The sequence below is a fragment of the Lagenorhynchus albirostris genome, chromosome 19 (assembly GCF_949774975.1).
Source record: "Lagenorhynchus albirostris chromosome 19, mLagAlb1.1, whole genome shotgun sequence".
NCBI lineage: Eukaryota > Metazoa > Chordata > Mammalia > Artiodactyla > Delphinidae > Lagenorhynchus > Lagenorhynchus albirostris.
In genome coordinates, this window is record NC_083113.1 from 12,775,325 (window position 1) to 12,795,666 (window position 20,342).

A 20,342-nucleotide genomic window follows, 5' to 3' on the forward strand; every position below is an offset into this window, starting at 1 on the left:
GTGATAGGTATCCCCTAATTATCCAGAATATCTGTATCAAGCAGGAGCTGACATTCCTCATGTACCAGAAGCAGATGCAGGAGGACAGCCCTGGGGGCAGGTTGTCCTAAACGCTCTCGAGGGCTCCACCCAGCCCTGAGTCATAACCCTGGGAGGGTTGAGGCAGCCACCAGGCACGTTCGAAGATGTATGCGGGACACGGCACACAATGCTGGGAAAACGTGCATGCTCTCCCTGCTTCTGAAAGAGCCCTGATTCCAGAAGTGTGGATTCATCTGAAGAGTGTGTGTGTGTGTGTGTGTGGGTCTGAGCGAGATCCGTGTCTGGGTACAGATATGCATGCACGCAGTTCTTCCCCTGTGAGTGAACTTGTGTGCTTAGCTCTCACCCTTCCTCGTTCGGCCCATTCACATTTCAGAAACTTGTGTAAAAATAACGGTACCTGGTGCTATAAATGCAGTATGTTGTAAGCTATGGATACTTATAATTGTGTCTGCATATCTGAACGCACCTCTGGATAGAGACACATGCTCGCTAATGCAACGTGTCTGTTCACGCATCTGTGGCCGTGTGTGTGTGTGTGTGTGTGTGTGTGTGTGTGTGTCTTTGTGTCTGGCTCACAAGTCTTGGGTCTCCCTTACACCCCTGAGGGTAAAGGGGGTAAGATATGGGAAACGGAGGCACACGGGGTGGGGGAAGGAAACTGAGAGAAGGAGGAAAGAAGTGGTACAAGAAGAAGGGGGGGAAAAAGAGAAGTAGAAGTGGAATGGGACCTCGGGAAGGAAGGAAGGAGGCCGTGGGGACAGAGGCAGACAGGAGACAGTGGATGAGAAAGGGCGGAGCACAGGGACAGCAGGTAAATGGATGGAGAGAACGGAGGGGAGACTGGAGGAGAAAGGAGGTAAGTGGGGCAGACAGGAGACCAGCAAGAAGAGAGTGGGCTAAGGGTGTCAAGAAGAGGAACCCAGACTGGGGAGAGGAGAAAAGAGATGAGAGATGGAGGGAAGGAGGAGACGGAAAGAAATCAGAGAGATAGAGGTTTTTCTGGCCAGTACAAAATTTAGAGATTCCCCCAAGGTCCTCCCATGGGAAGGTGTTTGAGTGGGGCATGAAGGGGGATGGCAGGAAGCAGAAGAGAGGAGGGAAGAGAAATCATAACTCAGCATCCCGGGATGGGGCAGAGAGCTGCCTCCAGCATCCCAAAAGGAGCTCAGAGAGAAGGGCTCCTGGGGCAGAGAATGGTACCCAGAGCCAGCCCGAGGTGTGGAGGCAGCGGCAGGGGGAGGGTCCAGGAGGCGGTGGTAGGAGGAGCTGGCAGACTCAAGGAGGTGAGGGCTCCGTGGTACAGAGGTTTCCAAAGGCCAGATGGGCGGGTAGGAGTGGAGAAGCAAGGACCAGGTAGAGGAAGAAGCTTAGAAAGGAGCAGAGGAGCGAGAGCCTGCTGGCTAGAAATGGCCAGGGCAAATGGAAGAGCGGCTGGAGAGCGACGTGAAGGCCACCGGACATCTTGCAGATGGGCCTAGCGTTATGCACTTCCAAGGATCAAGAAGCTCTTCTAGGTGGTCTCTCCCAGAGCATATGATTCAGTCCCATTTAAGAAACATTCACTGAGTGCTAGTCTGCGCTAGGACCGTGCTATGAGCTGAAAACACAAAGGTGACCCTCACAGAGATCCTGTTGTGGGGAGGAAAAAGACAAGAAATACGCAGTTACTGACACACTCAGCAACGCAGATGAACCCGAAAAGCAAAGTGAACAAGGCTTGTCACAGGAGACTATATACGATAGGATTCCATTTACACGAAATTCTAGATAGAGCGAAACTCTAGTGACAGAAAAGTAGCTCAGTGGTGGAAAGGAGCTGGGATTGGGAGGAGGGACTGTAGCAAAGGGACAGGAGGGAACTTTGGGGGGTAACGGAGATGTTTTGCATTATGACTGGGGGCAGTTACATGACCCTGTGTGTGTGAAGACCCATCACACTGTACACTTACAGTTGGTGAATGACTGTATTTAAATTATACTGCAATAAAGCTGAGCAAAAATACATAAATAAACAAAAAATTATGCGCCAGAACGTTAAGGCTCAAGATAGGGAAAACTGTGCTCAGTAGGAACCAAGAGGAGGTGGAGGGGGCAGTGAGGGAGGGCTTCCAGGAGGAGGTGATGCCTGAGATAAGACCTTAAGGATGGAGGTGGAGGGCAAGGCGTTTCCATGGAAGAAGGACTCTCACATGGTAGCAGGTGAGGACTGAAAAAAGTTCAGTATGCCTCAAACACAGAATGCAAAGTAGGGCTATCAAGTAATGAGAGCAGAGAAAATCAAGGTCCAAAATACAAACCTCATGACCATTGGGAGTACTGGGTTGAATAAACCCCACCTGCACCTGCAAAGGCCCACAAGAGGGAAACTGCAAGCAAGACAGGACTGGGAATTGCTCATCTGCCCTCGGCCGCCCCACAGACAGGGGTTCCTTCCCCTGTCCTTCCGGAACTTCATTCCTGCTCCCTTCACGTGGGAACGTCCCTCCCCACCAGGCAACAGCCTCTGAGTGGGCCATCCCCCCGCCCCCCCAGTCCCTGCCCACTGCCCACATCTATCTGTAAGCTTGCTGGCCCCAGTGGATCCCTCCGGCCTGGATTCCATGTGGCCACTGCCCCCTGGTGGCTGGAGCCATGCATTACTGAGGATGAAGGGACACTGTCAAGGCCAGGGCCTAGTCTCTGCCCCACCAGAGCCCAGTCCAGACCACCCCCATCAATGTTCCCCCTTGCAGATGGCCTCCTCCTTGCTACATCCAATAGGCACTTTTCAGTCCTATGGGACTTGCCTTCTCTGCAGCACACGGTCACAACCATCTTTTAAAAACCCTCTTTACATCTAAGAAAGTTCACCCCTCTGGTTCTCCTGCTGTCTCGGCTGCTCTCCCAGAGTGAATCATCCCTACCCCAAACTGTCTTCTCTCTGCTCGTAACCCCAAATTTGTCTCCAGCTTATCCCTCTCTCCTAAGCTTCAGACCAGATATCCAGCCACTTCCTGGAGGTCCCAAAGGCACCTCAGAATCAACAAGTCTAACCTGAAATGCCTCTTCCCCATCGTACCCCCCCAACACACACACACACACACACTTGAGATCCCTCCCCCCATAGTAGCAGCTCCATCTGATCTAGCAATGAAGTCAAGAAAAATGGCCCCCAGCCTGACAGCCTCTTCCTCACGTTCATATCCAAATCAGGCTTGCAATCGAATTCAGTTCATTTCCCGCCTTAATATTAAGATGAAACGGTGGGGAGGGATAGATTGGGAGTTTGAGACTGACATGTACACACTGCTATATTTAAAATAGATAACCAACAAGGACCTACTGTATAGCACAGGGAACCCTGCTCAGTATTCTGTAATAACCTGAATGGGAAAAGAATTTGAAAAAGAATAGATACATGTATATGTATAGCTGAATCACTGTGCTGTACACCTGAAACTAACACAACATTATTAATCAACTCTACTCCAACATAAAATAAAAATTTAAAAGTAAATAAATAAAATGTAGAAACCAACTGAAAACAACAATAAAATTATTTTTTTAAAAAGATGAACCATATGAAAATTACCAATCGTCAATCAGCTTTTTTTTTTTTTTTTACAAAAGAGCAGTTTCAAAGAATTCGACTTAATATTTCTCAAATGCATCTCCTCTTCTCTTCCCTGCCCCCAGTGTCCTGGTTCAGGCCTCCACACCTCCTGCTTGGCCCGATGCACCTGCTTCCTACCTCGCCTCCCAGTTTCCAGTCTGGCCACTGGGGTGATCGCTCCACAACATGCCTCTGATGAAGTCCCTGCTTCAAACTCTTTCAGGGCTCCCTGCTGCCAACAGGACAAAAGCCAAACCCCTTAGCCAGCTTTTCAGGCCCTTTGCAATATCTGGCTCCCCTCCCCCTCCAGTCCCTGCCCACCATGCATCTTATCCTCCGACCACACCGGACCACCACTACTTCCTTGCATCTGCCTCCTCTTACCTCCTGGCCTTGGTACATGCAGTTCCCTATAACTAGAATGTCCTTCCCACTCTTCTCCCCCTGGCTAACCTATTAGACTTCAAGAACCAGCTCCCAGAGGCAGGGGCGGGCATGTTTTGTGACCCCCGCCTCCCTGATCCCCTCCTCTTCAGCCCAAATCCAGAGGAGAGGAAAAGGGGCGTAGATGGGGTGAGGAAAGCAGGCAGGAGAGAGCCGGGGTTGGGAGAAGGACGGTCCCTTTGGGGGAGGGGCATGTGTACCCGAGTGTTTATGCGTGTGTGTGTGTGTGTGTTTGTGTGTGTCTGGGCCTGGTGCAGGCTGCACGTTTGCTGGCTGGCTCTGTGTACCTGCGAGCGTGTGCCTGTTTGTCCCGTGGAGTCAGTGCTCAGTTCTGTGCCTGCAAGGTGTACAGTTAAGCTGGAGCTTGCCCAGGTTGGGGCCAAGTACCAGGAAGCTCAAGGCCCGGGCCTCCTGGTCGTCCTTTTAGCCCTGGCGCGTGCAAACCCGCCTGCAAACGTGACCTGGATCGACCAGGATGGGCCGGTGACTGTCAATGCCTCTGACCTCCTGGTGCTGGCTGCCCAGAACTACCCGTGGCTCACCAAACACACCGTGCAGCTGCAGCTCCGCAGCCTGACACACAATCTCTCCTTGGTGGCCACCAACGATGTGGGTGTCACCAGCGCCTCGCTTCCGGCCGCAGGCCCCTCCCGGCGCCCATCCCTGATCCCTAGTGACTCCAACAACCTGAAATTCAACAACGTGCGCCTGCCGCGGGAGAACATGTCCCTCCCACCCCACCTGCAGCTCAGTGACCTCACTCCAGACTCCAGAGGGAAACCAGCAGACCAGCAGATGGCTCAGGACAACAGCCAGCCAGAGTTTCTGGATCCGGAGCCCGGCGGCCTCCTCAGCAGCCGAGGTTTCATCCGTCTCCCAATGCTGGGCTACATTTATCGGGTGTCCAGTGTGAGCAGTGATGAGATCTGACTCTGAGCTGAGGCCAAGACAGAGGGTTCCTTCTTGGCCCCTGGGCACCCTCCCGGTCCTCCTCCAAGGCCTGGCCACATTGCCAACAGGAAGAGGCCACGCCACTGCCACTTTTGCTTGTCCTCTGGGTCACTGGTATCCTTGGCAAGGCTGCCAGCTGGACCTAAGCCCTTGTTCCAACTCTGGTTGAGGGCCTGCATGATTGCCTGTGCCCAGGCGGATGGGGCGCTCTGTCCAGGTGTGCCTGGCGGTCATCCAGCATCTAAGCGTGGCATGGCCTGTCGGCTTGGGGCAGCTCTGTGCCCCACACCGGTACTCCTCAGCACCGGGGGCATGCCTGGTTGGGAGGGCCCTGCACGTCCTGGATCTCCTTCCCATGCTATGCAGCTTTGCTCCCTCAGGGAAAATTTAGGACCCTGCTAGCTGTAGAGAACCAGCCTGCCCTTTGCACAGGAACTCACCTCTGGCCCAGCAGCGCCGGCCAAGCACAAACCAGTACCCTTTGCTGCATACCTCTCTGCCCCAGCCCCCCTTGGGCATCACAGGTTATACATTGGACCTTCTCCACTTGGCACTAGACTTCCCCTCTGGCCTGGGCCCTGGTGGTGCCAGCGCCTGGTGTTAGCACAAGAAAGGGGAAGAATGGGAGGTGAGAAGTCTGGTGCGTCCAGGCCTGCATGTAGCTATGCCTTCTTTTCTTACAGTGTTAGCACTTTAAGCACGTCTTCCGGGGAGGGGGTGAGCAAGGGCCCCAGGGCCCTGTCTGGGGCTTCCCCAAGTCTGGCCTTTTCATGATTCACTGTGAGTGCCCTGAGCCCTCGGGGTTGACGGGTTCCCGCTGAAAGTATCTACCCCGCTATAGGACCCCAGCCCTGACTACCCCATCAGCAGGAAGCTGTTCTTCCTGTCCCATCTCCTGTTCTTTAGGGGATGGCCATAGTGGCACATAACTTGAGAGTGCTGGAAACCTTAGGGGGACATGGAAAAAGCAGGGAGATCACATCCCAAAACAACCCGAGAACACTTTTGAAAAGCAACGTGGAAAAGATTGCAAATTAACAGAGTGCAAAGTGTATTTTTCCCTTCTTGATATCTTGTTTTGTAATTTTTCTCACGTCACTGCCAAGGACAGTGCTGAGCACGTGGTAGATTCTCAATAAACTTGACTGAGTGAAAAAAAAAAAAAAAGAACCAGCTCCCATACCCTATGCTACTGTAAATCTCCAGTTTATACATTCATCCATTCCATACACAAGCTGAGGTACCTATATAAGTGTGACTTCCATGGAAGGTGCTGGGGATCAAAGCAGGAGAGGATATAACTCCTGCTGTCAAGAGCTCAAATTCTCTTGAATTTTCAAGGGGAAATCATTCTCCCGAAATTGCAGGGGGCATTAAACTCAGAGAGGACAGTATGAACAGAAAAAAACGGACACATGAGGAAGAGCAGGGTGTGTGCAGACAGGCGGGCGGGTTGCTAGAGCACAAGCTGTGAGAGGAAGATGCTGCTGGAGAGGCTGGATGGGGCCCAGTCATTAAGCATCTTTTGATCTCAGAGGCCATGGGGGTTTCATCAAGGGCAGTTTTGCATTTTTGAGTGGGGGCCAGAGAAATCAGGAAGCTGTTGCAATAGCCTAGGCAAGAGGTACTAAAAGCTAGTATTACGATGTTGGTATCAGGGACACAGAGGAGGGCCCAGGCTGGAAAAACCTTGAGGAAAATCCAGTCAGCAAGGCTTTACATTTGGATATGAGGGTAAGGGAGAGAGTGGTGTCAAGGGCACGCTCCTCAGCTGGATGCCAGAGTAGGTGGAGGTCCCGTTTGCTGAGCTGGGAGAAAATAGGAGGCGGCACAGAACTTATTCAATGAAGTTCTTTTGTTGTTGTTGTGTTTGTTTTTGGCTGCGCTATGAGGCTTGCGGGATCCTAGTTCCCCAACCAGGGACTGAACCTGGGCCCTCAGCAGTGAAAGCAAAGAGTCCTAATCACTGGACTGCCAGGGAATTCCCCAGTGAAGTTTTTACGGAACTTTTCTTTTTAATATAAATTTATTTATCTATTTTTGGCTGCGTTGGGTCTTTGTTGCTGCACGTGGGCTTTCTCTAGTTGCAGCGAGCAGGGGCTATTCTTCATTGCGGAGCGCAGGCTTCTCATTGCAGTGGCTTCTCGTTGCAGAGCACGGGCTCTATGGGCGTGGGCTTCAGTAGTTGTGGCACGCGGGCTCAGTAGTTGTGGCTCACGGGCTCTACAGCGCAGGCTCAGTAGTTGTGGCACGCAGGCTTAGTTGCTCCACGGCGTGTGGGATCTTCCCAGACCAGGGCTCAAACCCGTGTCCCCTGCTTTGGCAGGCGGATTCTTAACCACTGCGCCACCAGGCAAGTCCCTTTATGGAACTTCTTATGTCTGCAGTGCTCATGGGACATGCCCTGGGTCCAAGAGTTTATATTGGCTCTGCAGTCAATATTTGGACGTATTTACGTGCAGTATCATGGAGACAGGTCTGCAGTGAAGATTTGGGCATCATCAGCATACAGGTGATAGCTAAAATCATGAGGGTGGAGGACATCTCTCAGGAAGAATATGAAGAATGAGAGAGCTATGGGCCAAGGAAGGAGCACAGGGGAAGAGCCACATTTCAAAGGCAGGGCAGAGTAAGAGGAGCCCCTACAAGGACCAGAGAAGCTGCCAGGGAGGAAGGAGAACCATGAATGTGCTGTGTTATGGAAGCCGAGGTAGGCAGCCCCTACGAGGCCCCCGGTGACCCTGCCTCCTGATACTCGTGTGCTTGTGTGATCCCTTCCCCATTGTGGGCTGGACCTAGTGACTCACTTCTAATAAATAGAATATGGCAGAAGTGATGGGATGTCACTTCCAAGAGTAGGTTATAAAAAGGACCACACCGGGAATTCCCTGGCAATCCAGTGGTTAGGACTCCATGCTCTCACTGCCGAGGGCCCAGGGTTCAATCCCTGGTTGGGGAAGTAAGATACTGCAAGCCAAAAAAAACCAAAACAAAAAACACCACAGCTTCCTTGCCTGTGTAGTGCATGTCTTTCTTTTTCCCCAACTCTCCTGCCTCTCTCCTTCCTCCCTCTCTCTCTCCCTCCCTCCCTCTGTCTCTCTCTCTCTCTCTCTCTCTCTCTCTCTCTCTCTCTCTCCCCCTCTACTGGATCACTCACCCTGGGGGAAACTAGGTCATGCTATCCATCCACACACACACACAACCCAAGCCTTCAGAAGAGACCACAACCCCTCAGCTAGGCTGCTCATGGATTTCTGACCTGCAGAAACTATAAGATAATAAATGTTTGTTATTTTAAGATGTTAAGTCTTGGGTTGATTTGTCATGCAGAAGCCAAGGGAGGAAAGATTTTCAAAAGAGAGGCACTGGTCAATGGAGTTAAAAACTGCAGATAAAGACTGAAAAATGTCCTTGGATTTGGCAAGAGAAGGTCATTAACAAGCTCGGTGCAAATGGTTTCGGTGAGTTGAGGACTCAGATGGGAGATGAAGGCTGGGGCTGACTGACGAGCAGGAGTGCACGGACATCTATTGTTTCTGCCTGCCCAGAAGCCATTTCCCCACCGTCTATGACAGCTCCCTGATTTTTCTCTGAGTAACCACCCATGGCCTACCAGATACGTACGATTCCATGAGACTCTGTCCGCCAGGGTGCCCAGCTGTCCACAGGCCAAAGGGAGGTCACATGACTCAAACTGCACCAATCAGAAGCTCTCCCTGGAATTTGAATTGTGAGCTTACGTGACAGGACGCCTGAACCTGGTTGGAGCTGATTCATGCAGCAGTCAGGGCCCTGAGGAAACCGCCATTCCTTCCTGCTCTCTCGATTCCCGCCCCTGCCCTGGCTCCAGTCTTTTCTGAAGCCGGGTTCTTCGGTCTTTCCTTCCACTGTGTGTGCCACCTTTATTTCCTTCTAATAAATTCCTTGCTTGCTTAAGTTAGCAAGTCAGTCTCTGTTGCTTGCAGCCAAAGAACCCTAATTCATACTTATTTTCAAGAAATTTTGGGTGGGATGAGGAGAAAGACAAAGGGCAGGCACTAGAGGGGGCACAGAGTAAAGGGAGGTAGAGGTTTTTTGTTCTTGTTTTTGTTTTTTTATTTAGGCTGCACCGGGTCTTAGTTGCAGCACGCGGGATCTTTAGTTGCAGCGTGTGGGATCTAGTCCCCCGACCAGGGGAACTGCTCCTGTATTGGGAGCCCAGAGCCTTACCCACTGGACCACCAGCAAAGTCCTTGTTAGTTGTTAAAGTGGTAGAAATTTGCATATATTTATAGGCTAAGAAGAAGGAGTGAGAAGGAAGCACTGTTGAAACAGAGAAGGGAAGAATGAAGGAGTAATATTCTGGGAGTCATAATGATAGGCGATGCATGGGTGGAGAGGCTGGACTAGAAAAGAGCCTGGAGAAGGGAAGTAAAGGTGGGTGTGAATTCCTATAGGTGTGTATAGGAAGCTGAAAGAAATGAATGACTGATTAGCCTTAGTTTTATTTGTTGAGAATGAAAGGGTAGGGTTGGGGGATGTTCATGGGAGCGTGGTGACTGACAGGGGGTTGACCAAGAAGTCGGAGTGGCACCTATATGTACCACTTTGCCACCATTCTTCTCTGAGCCAATCTCAGCCACCTGAACCAGGGTTAGGGATGTGCTGATAGATGAGGCAGAGGCCAGGGTGTACAGGAACCCAGAGCGCGCTGCCCATTTTCCATTTGCCCTCCAGGCCCACCTCCACCCTTCTCTGCCCGTATGAACAGCATCATCCAGGCTGCCTTGCCCTCTGACTTCTAACTGGGTCATTCTGGATATGTCACCTCCTACTCCCAGCTCTGGATCAGTACCGTGGTTTGTTTGTTTGTTTCTTGGCCATGCCACGTGGCTTGCAGGATCTTAGTTCCCCAACTAGGGATCAAACCTGGGCCCCTGGCAGTGGAAGCACGGAATCCTAACCACTGGACCACCAAGGAATTCCCACTACCATGGTTTTTTGTCCCTTTTCTTTTTTGGCGGGGGGGTGGGGGGGAGCCACGTGGCACGCGGATCTTAGTTCCCTGACCAGGGACAAAACCTGCGCTCCCTGCATTGGACGCGCGGAGTCTTAACCACTGGACCGCCAGGGAAGTCAGAGTACCGTAGTTCTGAGAGTGGCTGCACCCTCCACAACGCTGACGCTGCTCAGGTATGTTCCACGGTCTCACCGGGGTTCAGTAATATCATTTCCTCTCCTGACCCCTGCAGACCTCAGAGTGGTCCCAACTTCCCGCTGTCTTCACCTCCCTTGTTGATTCTCTCAACCTGACCCACACTCTCTGCAAAAAGTCCCTTCATTAAATGATCTTTGAAATCCCAGCTGTGGTGCCCTCTGTTTCCCGCTGGGACCCTGACTATTAGAGAGCTAGCCAGAGAGATCAGATGGTCCAATGTGAGGCTCTGGCTGGGCAGGGAAGGGAGAGGAGCCAGGAGGGGTCTGGTCAACTGGCAGAAAACAGAGGGGTCAAGGGAGTGGAGCTCTCTCTATGAGTTGATGCTACAGGTGTGATGGCAGCGGAGGCCCACCAGGCCTGGAAGGAAGGTGCTGGGATCAGAGCAGAAGATACTGGATTTTGAACATGGAAGATAGTACTGGGTTGTGGTTAAAACCAGGGATTTTTAATTTGGGACCCAGAGAGTGCTCTGTTACAATCTTGGCTTTGCCACTTTACTAAATGTGTCACCCAGGGAAGTGACTTCACCTTCCTGAGTATGTATCCTCATCTTTAAATACCAACCCTACAGGTTTTGGGGACGGGTAAACATGTAAACAGTTTGGCACAGTGCCTGGCATGTGGTATAAGTGCTCAGTAAATGTTCACTGTGTGCACTGCCCTTCCGGGTCATGACTAAGTGTGGTCATGGGAGTGGACGGCTGGTGTGGGAGGAAGGTCACCAAGGATGAGGTGGAAAGAGACTAAGACGCTCGATAACTAGAAGGATGGGTCACCACACGGAGGTTAAGTATCCCAGCAGAACGGCGGGGGCTGGGGTGGACAGGAAGTCTGTGAGGATGTGCTACAGTCTTCAGGAATGAGGGGGAGAAGGCAAGGAGTCAACAGATGTCAATGAGGAAGTGGAACAGAGGGTGATAGAACCCGGGGACCTAAGGCTCAAGGAAGCCTGGGTTCTGTGAAGCCAGATTAGAGTTGGTGTCTGCCTCATCTGAGTTCCCACAGTGATCACATCCCTCAGTGATCACATCCCCCACAAAGCCAGAGCATGGCAAGAGAGGGATTGGAGCTGACCCATCCTCTAGTAGCTAGAAGTATACCCTGGTAAATGATTGTTGAATGATTTGGGGGTGAGGGAAGGAGAAAAGTCATGGGTAACATTCAGTAAAGGGGCAGAGCCAGGATTGTAACACGGGGCTCTCTGGGTCCCAAATTAAAAATCCCTGGTTTTACAGAACAGACTCATAGACATAGAGAACAGACTTGTGGTTGCCAAGGGGGGGTCGGTGGGAGAGGGGAGGATTGGGAGTTTGGGGTTAGCAGATAAAAGTATTATGTATAGAATGGATAAACAACAAGGCCCTACTGTATGGAACACGGAACTACATTCAATATCCTGTGATAAACTATAGTGGAAAAGAATATAAAAAAGAATGTATATGTATAACTGAATCACTTTGCCGTACAGCAGAAATTAACACAACATTGTAAATCAACTGTACTTCAATTAAAAAAATAAATAAAATTTTAAAATCCCTGGTTTAAACCACAACCCAGTACTGTCTTCCATGTTCAAAATCCAGTATCCTGCACTCTGACCCCGGAACCTGACTTCCAGGGCTGGCAGGCCTCCGCTGCCATCACACCTGTGGCATCAGCTCATAGAGAGAGCTCCACTCCCTTCAGCCTTCTGTTTTCTGCCAGTTTGGCCAGACCCCTTCCTGGCTCCTCTCCCTTCCCTGCCCAACCAGAGCCTCATATTGGACCATCTTATTTACCCTTGACTTTGTTCCATTTCTCTCTCTGCATACTCTTTACTTTTAATAACGTAATGCTTAAAAAAAAAAAAGCAACCTCTTACTCAGTTTAAACAAATGTTTCCTGAGACCTTTCATACATGGTATTCCACCTGTCTGGAATACCCTTGCCCATTCTATCCACCCGAAGATCTCCTACTCCTCATTCAAGAGTGAGCAGAAATTAATCATGAGGGAGAAGGAAGATAAACCACAATGGTATCCTACCACAAAATTAAAAGTGTCTGACAATACCAGGTGTTGGCAAGGATGTGAGGCAAAGAGAACTCTCACTCAGTGCTGGTGGGACAGTAAATCGGTATAAACGATTTAGAAAAGAAATTTGCCAGTGTAGTAGGCTGAAAAACGTCCCCCAAGGAAATTCCCCGGCAGTGGTTAGGACTTTGCCCTTTCACTGCAGGGGGCACGGGTTCAATCCATGGTCAGGGAACTAAGATCTTGCAAGCCATGCAGCACAGCCAAAAAAAAAAAAAAAAAAGTCCGTGGCTTAACGTCTGGAATCTGTGAATGTTATTTTATGTGACAAAAAGAACTTTGCAGATGTGATTACAGATTTTGAGATGAGGAGACTATTCTGGATTATTCGAGTGAGCCCTAAGTGCAATCACAAGGATCCTTGTAAGAGAGGCAAAGGGAGATTTGACACTGACAGAGAGGAGGCAATGTAACTACAGAGGCAGAAATTGGAGTAATGCAGTCACAGACCAAGGGATACTGGCAGCCACCAGAAGCCAGAGTAGGCAAGGAACAAATTCTCACGTGGAGCCTCCAAGGGGAGTACGGGCCTGCCAACACCTTGACTTCAGCCCAGTGAAACTAATTTTAGACTTCTGGACTCCAGAACTGTGAGAGAATACATTTATGCTGTGTTAATCCACTAGGTTTGTGGTAATTTGTTACAGCATTCATAGGAAACTAATTAGGCAGTATTGACCAAACCTGAACATACTCTTGCCCATGTCCAGGAATTCTCCAATTCTCCTTCCAGGTATATCCCAACAGAAATGTAAGCATTGGGCTTCCCTGGTGGCGCAGTGGACAAGGATCTGCCTGCCAATGCAGGGTACACATGTTCGATCCCTGGTCTGGGAAGATCCCACATGCCATGGAGCAACTAAGCCCGTGCACCACAACTACTGAGCCTACGCTCCAGAGCCCAGGAGCCACAACTACTGAAGCCTGCGTGCCTAGAGCCCGTGCTCCGCAACAAGAGAAGCCCCCGCAATGAGAAGCCCGCACACTGCAATGAAGAGAAGCCCCTGCTCGCCGCAACTAGAGAAAGCCCACGCACAAAGACCCAACGCAACCAAAAATAAATTTAAAAAAAAAAAGCATTTGTTCACACACACACACACCACACACACACACACACACACACACACACACACACGTAAGAATGTTCACAGCATTATACAGTACAGCTCCAAACTGCTAACAACCCAATGTCCATCAACAGTGCAATGCATGAACTAACTACCTGTGGGATGGTCATACAATGAATACTATGCAGCAATAAAAATGAGTCAACTACAAATAAACAGAACGTGGAAGAATCTCACAGACACAAGGTTGAACAAAAGAAACCAGACGCAACAGAAAACATATTGTATGATTCCATTTATATCAAATTCAAAAAGAGATAAAACTATTTCATTGAGTGACATAAAACTAGAAAGTTAAAGAAAAGCAAGGAATTATTACTGTAAAAGAAAGAATAGTGTTCCTAGCTAGGGGAAGAGGAGTTGTGATCAGGAGGGTGCACATGACAGAAAGGGGGTGGGGGGAATTCTGGGGTGTTGCTAATGTATGTCTTATCATGGGAGGCATGGGTGTTTCACAACAGCTTATTAACTGTACAATTTATGTTTTATGCACTTTTCTGAATGTTATATTTCACAATTATATGTTATATTGTGGTATTTGTTATATTTCACAAAAGTATCTTGGCGGGACTTCCCTGGCGGTCCAGTGGTTATGACTCCGCGCTTCCACTGCAGGTGGCGTGGGTTCGATCCCTGGTCGGGGAACTAAGAACCCTCATGCCGCATGGCCAAAAAAAAAAAAAGTATCTTGGTGGCGGCGGTGGTGGTGATAATTTTTAATAAAATGAACAGGGAGCTTCCCAATCCATGAAGATTTCCTGGGTCCCTCCATCCAGGGTCATCTGAGCACCCCCAGCCTCTGCTGCTTGTTCAGTCACTGACCACTCTGGGCTGTGACCCCCAGTGTCCCAGTCTGGCTCACCCACCAGAACAGGAGCTGTCCAGAGCCAGCACCCAGGCTAGAGTCCTCTCAGGATCCCCAGCAGAGGCCAGCCAGCCCAGGGCTGGGCAACCAGGAGCCCTCTCGGAACATGTGCTGCTGTGCAGGTACACTGGGCATGCCTCACCTACCACCTGACGTTGTCATTGTCAGGGCCCCTGTGTGTCTGCTAGCAATGTGGCAGGAGATGATTGCTGACCGAACGAGGGCGTGGCTGACTCTGCATTGCCACTTACCTTTGACTCAGTCCATCTGTCTCTCTACATCCCATTCAGGAATGTTCCCTAAGGCCTCCTCGAGGAATGTTCTCTGCCTGGAATGGCCCCTCTCTGTCATTCTGCTGAACTCCTACTCATCCTTCAAGAGCCAGCTCCAGGTTCCTCTCCTCTGTGAAACCATGGCCCGCCTTCCTCTGAGCTCCCACAAGCCCCTATTTCCCTTGGCTGCAGCCTGTCCATGTCCTGCCCCATAGAATCTTTCTCGACTTCTGAAGCTCTCTGACCTCCCTGGGTTGTCCTCTTAGCCTGGGTCTGACCCACTTAATAAGCCTCCTCAGGACTCTGTCAAACACCCAACACGGGCTCTGGCAAGCCCAGGCGAGCTCCCTAGCGCGCCCAGGCGAGCTCCCTAGCGCATGCGCGCAGGCAGGTTCTGGAAGCGCAAGACACTGCCTCGAGGTTCCTGCCACCGCGGACTCTTGGCACACACTGCGCCTGCGCAGGCTCCCGCGGCCTCCGGCTCCCGCGGCCTCAAGGCTAGGCTCCCTTACTTCCGGCATGCATTTGCCACGAAAGACGCACACCCCGCTCCCCACCCCCGACCCCGGCTGAAAAGGGTGGAGCGGGCGGGGCCTAAGGCATGGGGCGGGGCTTGTAGGAGTGAGGGCCTCAGGAATAGGGCGGGGCTGAAGCAGGGGGCGGGGGCTTCAGCAAGGAACTGAACTGGTGATGGGAGTGGAGGTGGGTAAGGGCCAGGGCCTGAATCTTGTCCGCTGAAGAGGCTGGGCCCAACGCTGGCAACCTGGAGGTTGGTGGGGAGACGCCCCAGGGCCTGAGGGAGAGGCGGACGCTGAAGTTTAGCTCAGGGTAGGTCAAGCAGCAGCCCCCACCCCCCAAGCACGGGAAGCCCCAGGTAGAGGAAGACCCCAAATGTTGACAGGTCGTGAAAAGAAAGCCTGTGTCCCACACCAGCCAAGGAGACTCCCCTAGTTGAGGGAAGGAGAAAGCACCTGGAAGCCCCCACCTGCCTTCCCAACCTGACGGCATCCCCCAGTGGAGAGCTGTTTTCCATCTCAGTGCTTCTCTACTCCTGAGGCAAGTCACTTCCAAAATCCCTACTTCACACAGCTGGCTAAGTATTAAACAGATCTTATCTAGATGCCCAGCAGACATTACCTCCCTCCCAGAGAAGGTAAATGGAGACAGTCTGGGATCACACAGCAACTAGATGGATCAGGTCTTGACTCCTGGACAGGATTCAACTCCTAGACTTGCCGCTGTATCCCTGTATATCAACACAGGTCAGGGGTCCAGGACAGGTTCCCAGGCGTGGATAGCTGCATCCTTTCCCCCAAGAAAAGCCGGCAGTTGGGAATCCCTGCCCTCCCCCTCCCCAACTCCCAGCCCAGGTCCCCTTCTCGCCCAGGAAGGAAAGCTCCCAGTATTGTGTACGGAACTTGAGTTCCTACACTCTTAAAACAAGGAGTAGGGAAACAGCAAGAGGCCACAACCTCAGCTGCAGCCACGGGGCAGCAGGAAGTAGTGTTTGGCCTCAGGAGGAGAAACAACAGAGATCCAGATTTAAGGTTAGTAACTGTCCAGAAGCTGTGAGGGGTGAAGAGCCACCTGGAGAGGGGCTCTAGGCAGAGAGCACTGGCTGCCGACCCATTTGGTTTCCAAACCCTTGGGCTCTGTCGGCCTTGGAGATAGACAGTTAGCCCACCTCACCGAACTAGTTAAAAAATACCAGCACTCCCAAGGACATACAGGAGCGAAGCATGTGTGAATGAGGTTGAGAGAGTCTATGACTCCAAGGCAGTATGTCCTCCTTCAACAGATGAGGAAACTGAAGCCAAAAGGAGGGCAAGACCGTGGCAGCAGCCGGCACATGATGGTCCAGCATCCTGCACATCCTCCAGCCAGATACCAGGCGAGGAACTCCGGGATTGGTACTGGGCCCAGGCTCTAATCAGCTCCTTCCTCCAGCCCATAAAGGAAAGAGTACAGCCGTGATGCCCACCTATGCCCTCTCCAGGGCAGTTTTATTGGTGTCACTCGTAAAAGGCCTTTCCCATCAGCCCCAAGCCTTTGCCTTCCCTTTCTGAGAAAGAAGTTGGTTCCTGGTCCTGGCCTCCTGGGAAACAGCACAGTTGGTCTGATGCCGCTGCAACACATGTGTGACACTCGGTGCAGATCCATGTGCAAATCTGTGTCCAGCTTCGGGGAGCAGGAGAAGGGGGAGAGCCAGGTCTGTGTGTGGAAGCTGGGCAGAGCCCGGCTGGCTGTAGAGATGTGCGGGCAAGGTGAGCAGGCCCCAGATGCACCCCAGCTCCAGTGCTCACTGGTGTGGCTGAAGCTCAGGGTTGGGGGGCGGTATAATCAGAGATCCTGAGAGAGAAGCCCTTAGGCCAAAGCAGTAAGTGGAACAGGCCAGGGCAGGAGCCCAGGAGAGATTTCAGAGGGGGCAGCGTGTGTGCACGCACACAGCCCAGGGTCAGGAATACGATGTGCAAGGGGCCTTTGGTGTGTGGCTATGCCTCCCTTCCTTTCGGATCTGCAGGCCTGAGCCCCTGGCCTCCTGAAGCTGAGGGAACGCACCTAATGGGCGGGGTGGGGGGGGGTGGTGGTAAGGGGCGCGGGGTGGGGGGCGGTTGGAAAGGAAACTCAGCTGGAAGTGGTTTAGGCCTCAAAGCCCACATCCTGTGGGAGGGTCTATCAAGGGGCCTGGCTGTCACAGTCCTCAGAGCTAGTAGAGTGACAGTCCTCTAGGAGTAGAGATGGTCGACATCCTCCAGGGGAGAAGGTGGCCCAGAGGCTAGGAGGTGGGGTCAGTCCTGCCAGATCCAGGATCAGGAGGCCTCAGGCGGGCCTTCCCCCCTCCTCCTCCATCAGCAGCAGGCGGCGCCGGCCAGCCTCGTAATCAGCCTCGTCCACACTGACCAGCAGGCGGACAGCCTCCCGGCCCACGGCTTCACGCAGAGCCTCAGTCAGGAACACGCCCCGCAGGGCCTGCAGCAGGGCACCACTCAGGTAGTCACCCCAGAAGGCGTCCAGATAGGAGAGCTCTGAGAACTTGATGTCACAGACCACAGAGCCCAGGTCCCGAGAGCGCAGCACCGCCGTGGCCTGCCCAAACACGTCCAGCTGCCGTGCCAGGGCCTGGGGCCTCCGGGATGCCACGCCCTGCTCCAAGGCCGGCCCATGCTCGCAGTACTCTGCTCGCACCCTGAGCCGGATGTCTGCGGAGAAGGAGGGACTGGTCAGGGAGGGGCCGACACACGGCGCAGCGGGGCCAGGGGGAAGAGGGGAACCGCCACCCTCCCTCGCTCCCTCCAGCCTCCTCCTGCTGCCCCTCACTGTGGGCTGCACTGCACCAGCCCCACAACCTTCCCCCTTCTGGTAACCACACCCAAGTATGGATGACATCCTCACTTGGCTTCTCTCTTGTGGTCTGACCTGTTACCTCCTGACCTGGTGGCCTTGCTCTTCCCCTCATGTGCCCCACTCCAGCCTCACCACCTCCTCGCTGCCCCACCCCCCCCACCAGCAGGCAGGTTCCGCCCGGCCCTGCCTCTCCTTCAGCCCGGGGTGTTCTCTCCCCAGCGCCCACGGGACTTACTCCCTCACTTCCTACAGGCCTTTGCTCAGAGGCCACCTCCCCAGTGAGCCTACCTCGACCACCCTGTTTACCACCACCACCCGGCCCCGGGATTCCCAGTTCCCCTTTCCTTGCTCCATTTCTTCCCAAGGCACTTATCACCTTCTAACCTACCCTAAGCTCTCCCTTACCGTCATGCTTATCACCTGTCTCCCCCGCAATGTGAGCTCCCTGAAGGAAGGGATTTTTGTCTGTCTTGTTCATTAGTGTAGCCCCGTGACATACAGTAGGTACTCAATACACATTTGTGAAAGAACCAACGCACGAATGAATGGACTTGCTTTTAGGTAAGCAGCTTTACCCCTCTTGCGTCCTCGAACAGGGACATTCATGTGGGGCCAGTCATATCCTCAGCCCCACAACCACCAAGCAAGCACCAGGCCCAGGAGACTCAAGGCTGGAACTGGGCTGGCTCTACTGCAAGCAGGAGCTCTCTTTCCACAGAGGCTGCCAAGAAGGTGGGCTGTTAAGCCCATAGCTGCTGGGGGCCGTTTTGCCACCAGAAGGGGAGAGAATGAAACCTACACAAGGCCAAGGACAGAGAGGAAAAGACTCCTGAGGTTCATCACGTGTGCGTGGAGCACCTGGATCTTCAGCAATAACCAAGTTCCTTTTTGCTTAAGCCAGTCTGAGTTGTGTTTGTCACTTATAACCCTGCCTACATCCACCCAAATGTGGTGGCAGTTCTGTGCAGGGGATAGGACACGGAACTTCCAAGGCTATCCCTGTAAATGTGATATCAGGCATATCACCTCCCTGTGGGATTACTGAATTCCCACCTGTGAATCGGGCTACTAACAGAACTTCCTCTGCACTCACAACACAGGCTATCCTGAGGATCTGCTATAAGCTGGAAATGACAAGCAGCAGAATCACAAGAACTCATTTAATTCACAAACGACCCTGTGAGGCAGGCCCTATTGTCACCCCAACTTACAGATGAGGAAATGGAGGCAAAGAGAAATGATTTGCCCAAGGTCGCACGGCCAGGGAGTAGCAAGGCATGACAGAGGGCACTGACTCTCCCACACCCCACAGAGCAGCCTCAGGTCAGTGGAGCTGATTCTAATCCAGGAGCCTTCAGGCGCTAGCTATGTGACCTGGGACAAGTCACCACCTCTCTGAGCCCAGGTTCCTGCCTAAACCTGGGGACAACCCCTACTGGAAAGCCTGTTCAGATGACGGTCCACCAATGGGTGCTAAAAAATGGCAGCCACCAGCAGCTCTGATGTGCCAAACGCTTTGCCCTTGGAGATTCAGCCTGATCAGCCCTGTGGGGCAGGGGCCACAATGAACCCATTTGACAGATGAGGTAACTGAAGCTCTGGGAGGGGAAGTGTCATACCCCTGACTCCTTTCACCTTTCAAAGACTGTGTCACCACAGAGCAGAAAGTAGAAGGCAAGTCCCTGCTTCCCTAGGCGACTTCTCAGCACCACCCACTTCCTCCTCCCACCCCAAACCCCAAATGCTTCCTTTTTCTGCCTTGAGGGGAAGCTCACCCTCTCTGCTTGAGGCCCAGGAAAACCTACCTGGCCTTAGCCCCCAGGACTTCCCACAACACTCAGACCTGGCTCCCTCCATGCTAAGTATCAGATAAGACCTCTGGGCCCACATCCTGGACTCCCGAGTGTCTAACCACGCCTCCGTAGCGTGGGCTGGGAGGCAGGGGGCTGGAGGAGCAGCACCTGTCCAAGGCCACACGGGCTGCTCAGTGGCAGAGGCACAGAGCCTGGTGGCGGAGAACGACAGACCTTGAGGCGAGTCCTGGCTCCGCCACTGTCTAGCTGTGGGGCCTTGGGCATGTGACCTCACCTCTCTGAGCCTCAGTTTCCCCATCTGAAAAACAAACAAACAAGAGGTCCCTGCTGCACGATGGGGTCATGAGGATTACATTAGGCAACTCATGAAGCATGTGACCCAGGGCCTAGATGCCGAAGGCACCCCAAAACAGGAACTGTAATTTCAACACTCACCTCTCTACCACCACAGCCCCTGCCTAGGCCTCGCCCTCTCTCACCTGGGCCCCTGAGCCAACCTCCTCCCCTCCCCTCCTCCTTCAATCCCAGCTACATCCTCCCATACCCTGCCCTCCAGTCACAAGGGAAGTGGTCCCAGTACAAGCCTTACTCACAAAATGACCTGTCCACCTCTTCTGA

At 52.5% G+C, this 20,342-nt stretch overlaps 2 protein-coding genes across 11 annotated transcripts in view; one reads left to right on the plus strand and one right to left on the minus strand.

Annotated features, from left to right (window-relative positions):
* Positions 1–20,342, minus strand: part of LOC132509196 (POU domain, class 2, transcription factor 2) — a 110,691-nt gene that overhangs the window by 77,652 nt on the left and 12,697 nt on the right. The window contains exon 5 of one of the 10 annotated variants that reach the window (XM_060129865.1): positions 16,133–17,765. The exons of the other annotated variants lie outside the window; for them this stretch is intronic. Coding sequence (XP_059985848.1) covers positions 17,386–17,765 — 380 coding nt within the window. The 3' untranslated portion in view covers positions 16,133–17,385. Of the gene's footprint in view, positions 1–16,132; positions 17,766–20,342 lie in introns of those variants that run through there. 10 annotated transcript variants of the gene reach the window in all.
* LOC132510147 (transmembrane protein 25-like) lies at positions 4,206–5,011 on the plus strand. The gene is made up of 2 exons (XM_060131936.1): positions 4,206–4,210; positions 4,426–5,011. Exons 1-2 carry the CDS (start codon positions 4,206–4,208, stop codon positions 5,009–5,011), a joined length of 591 nt encoding a protein of 196 aa, XP_059987919.1.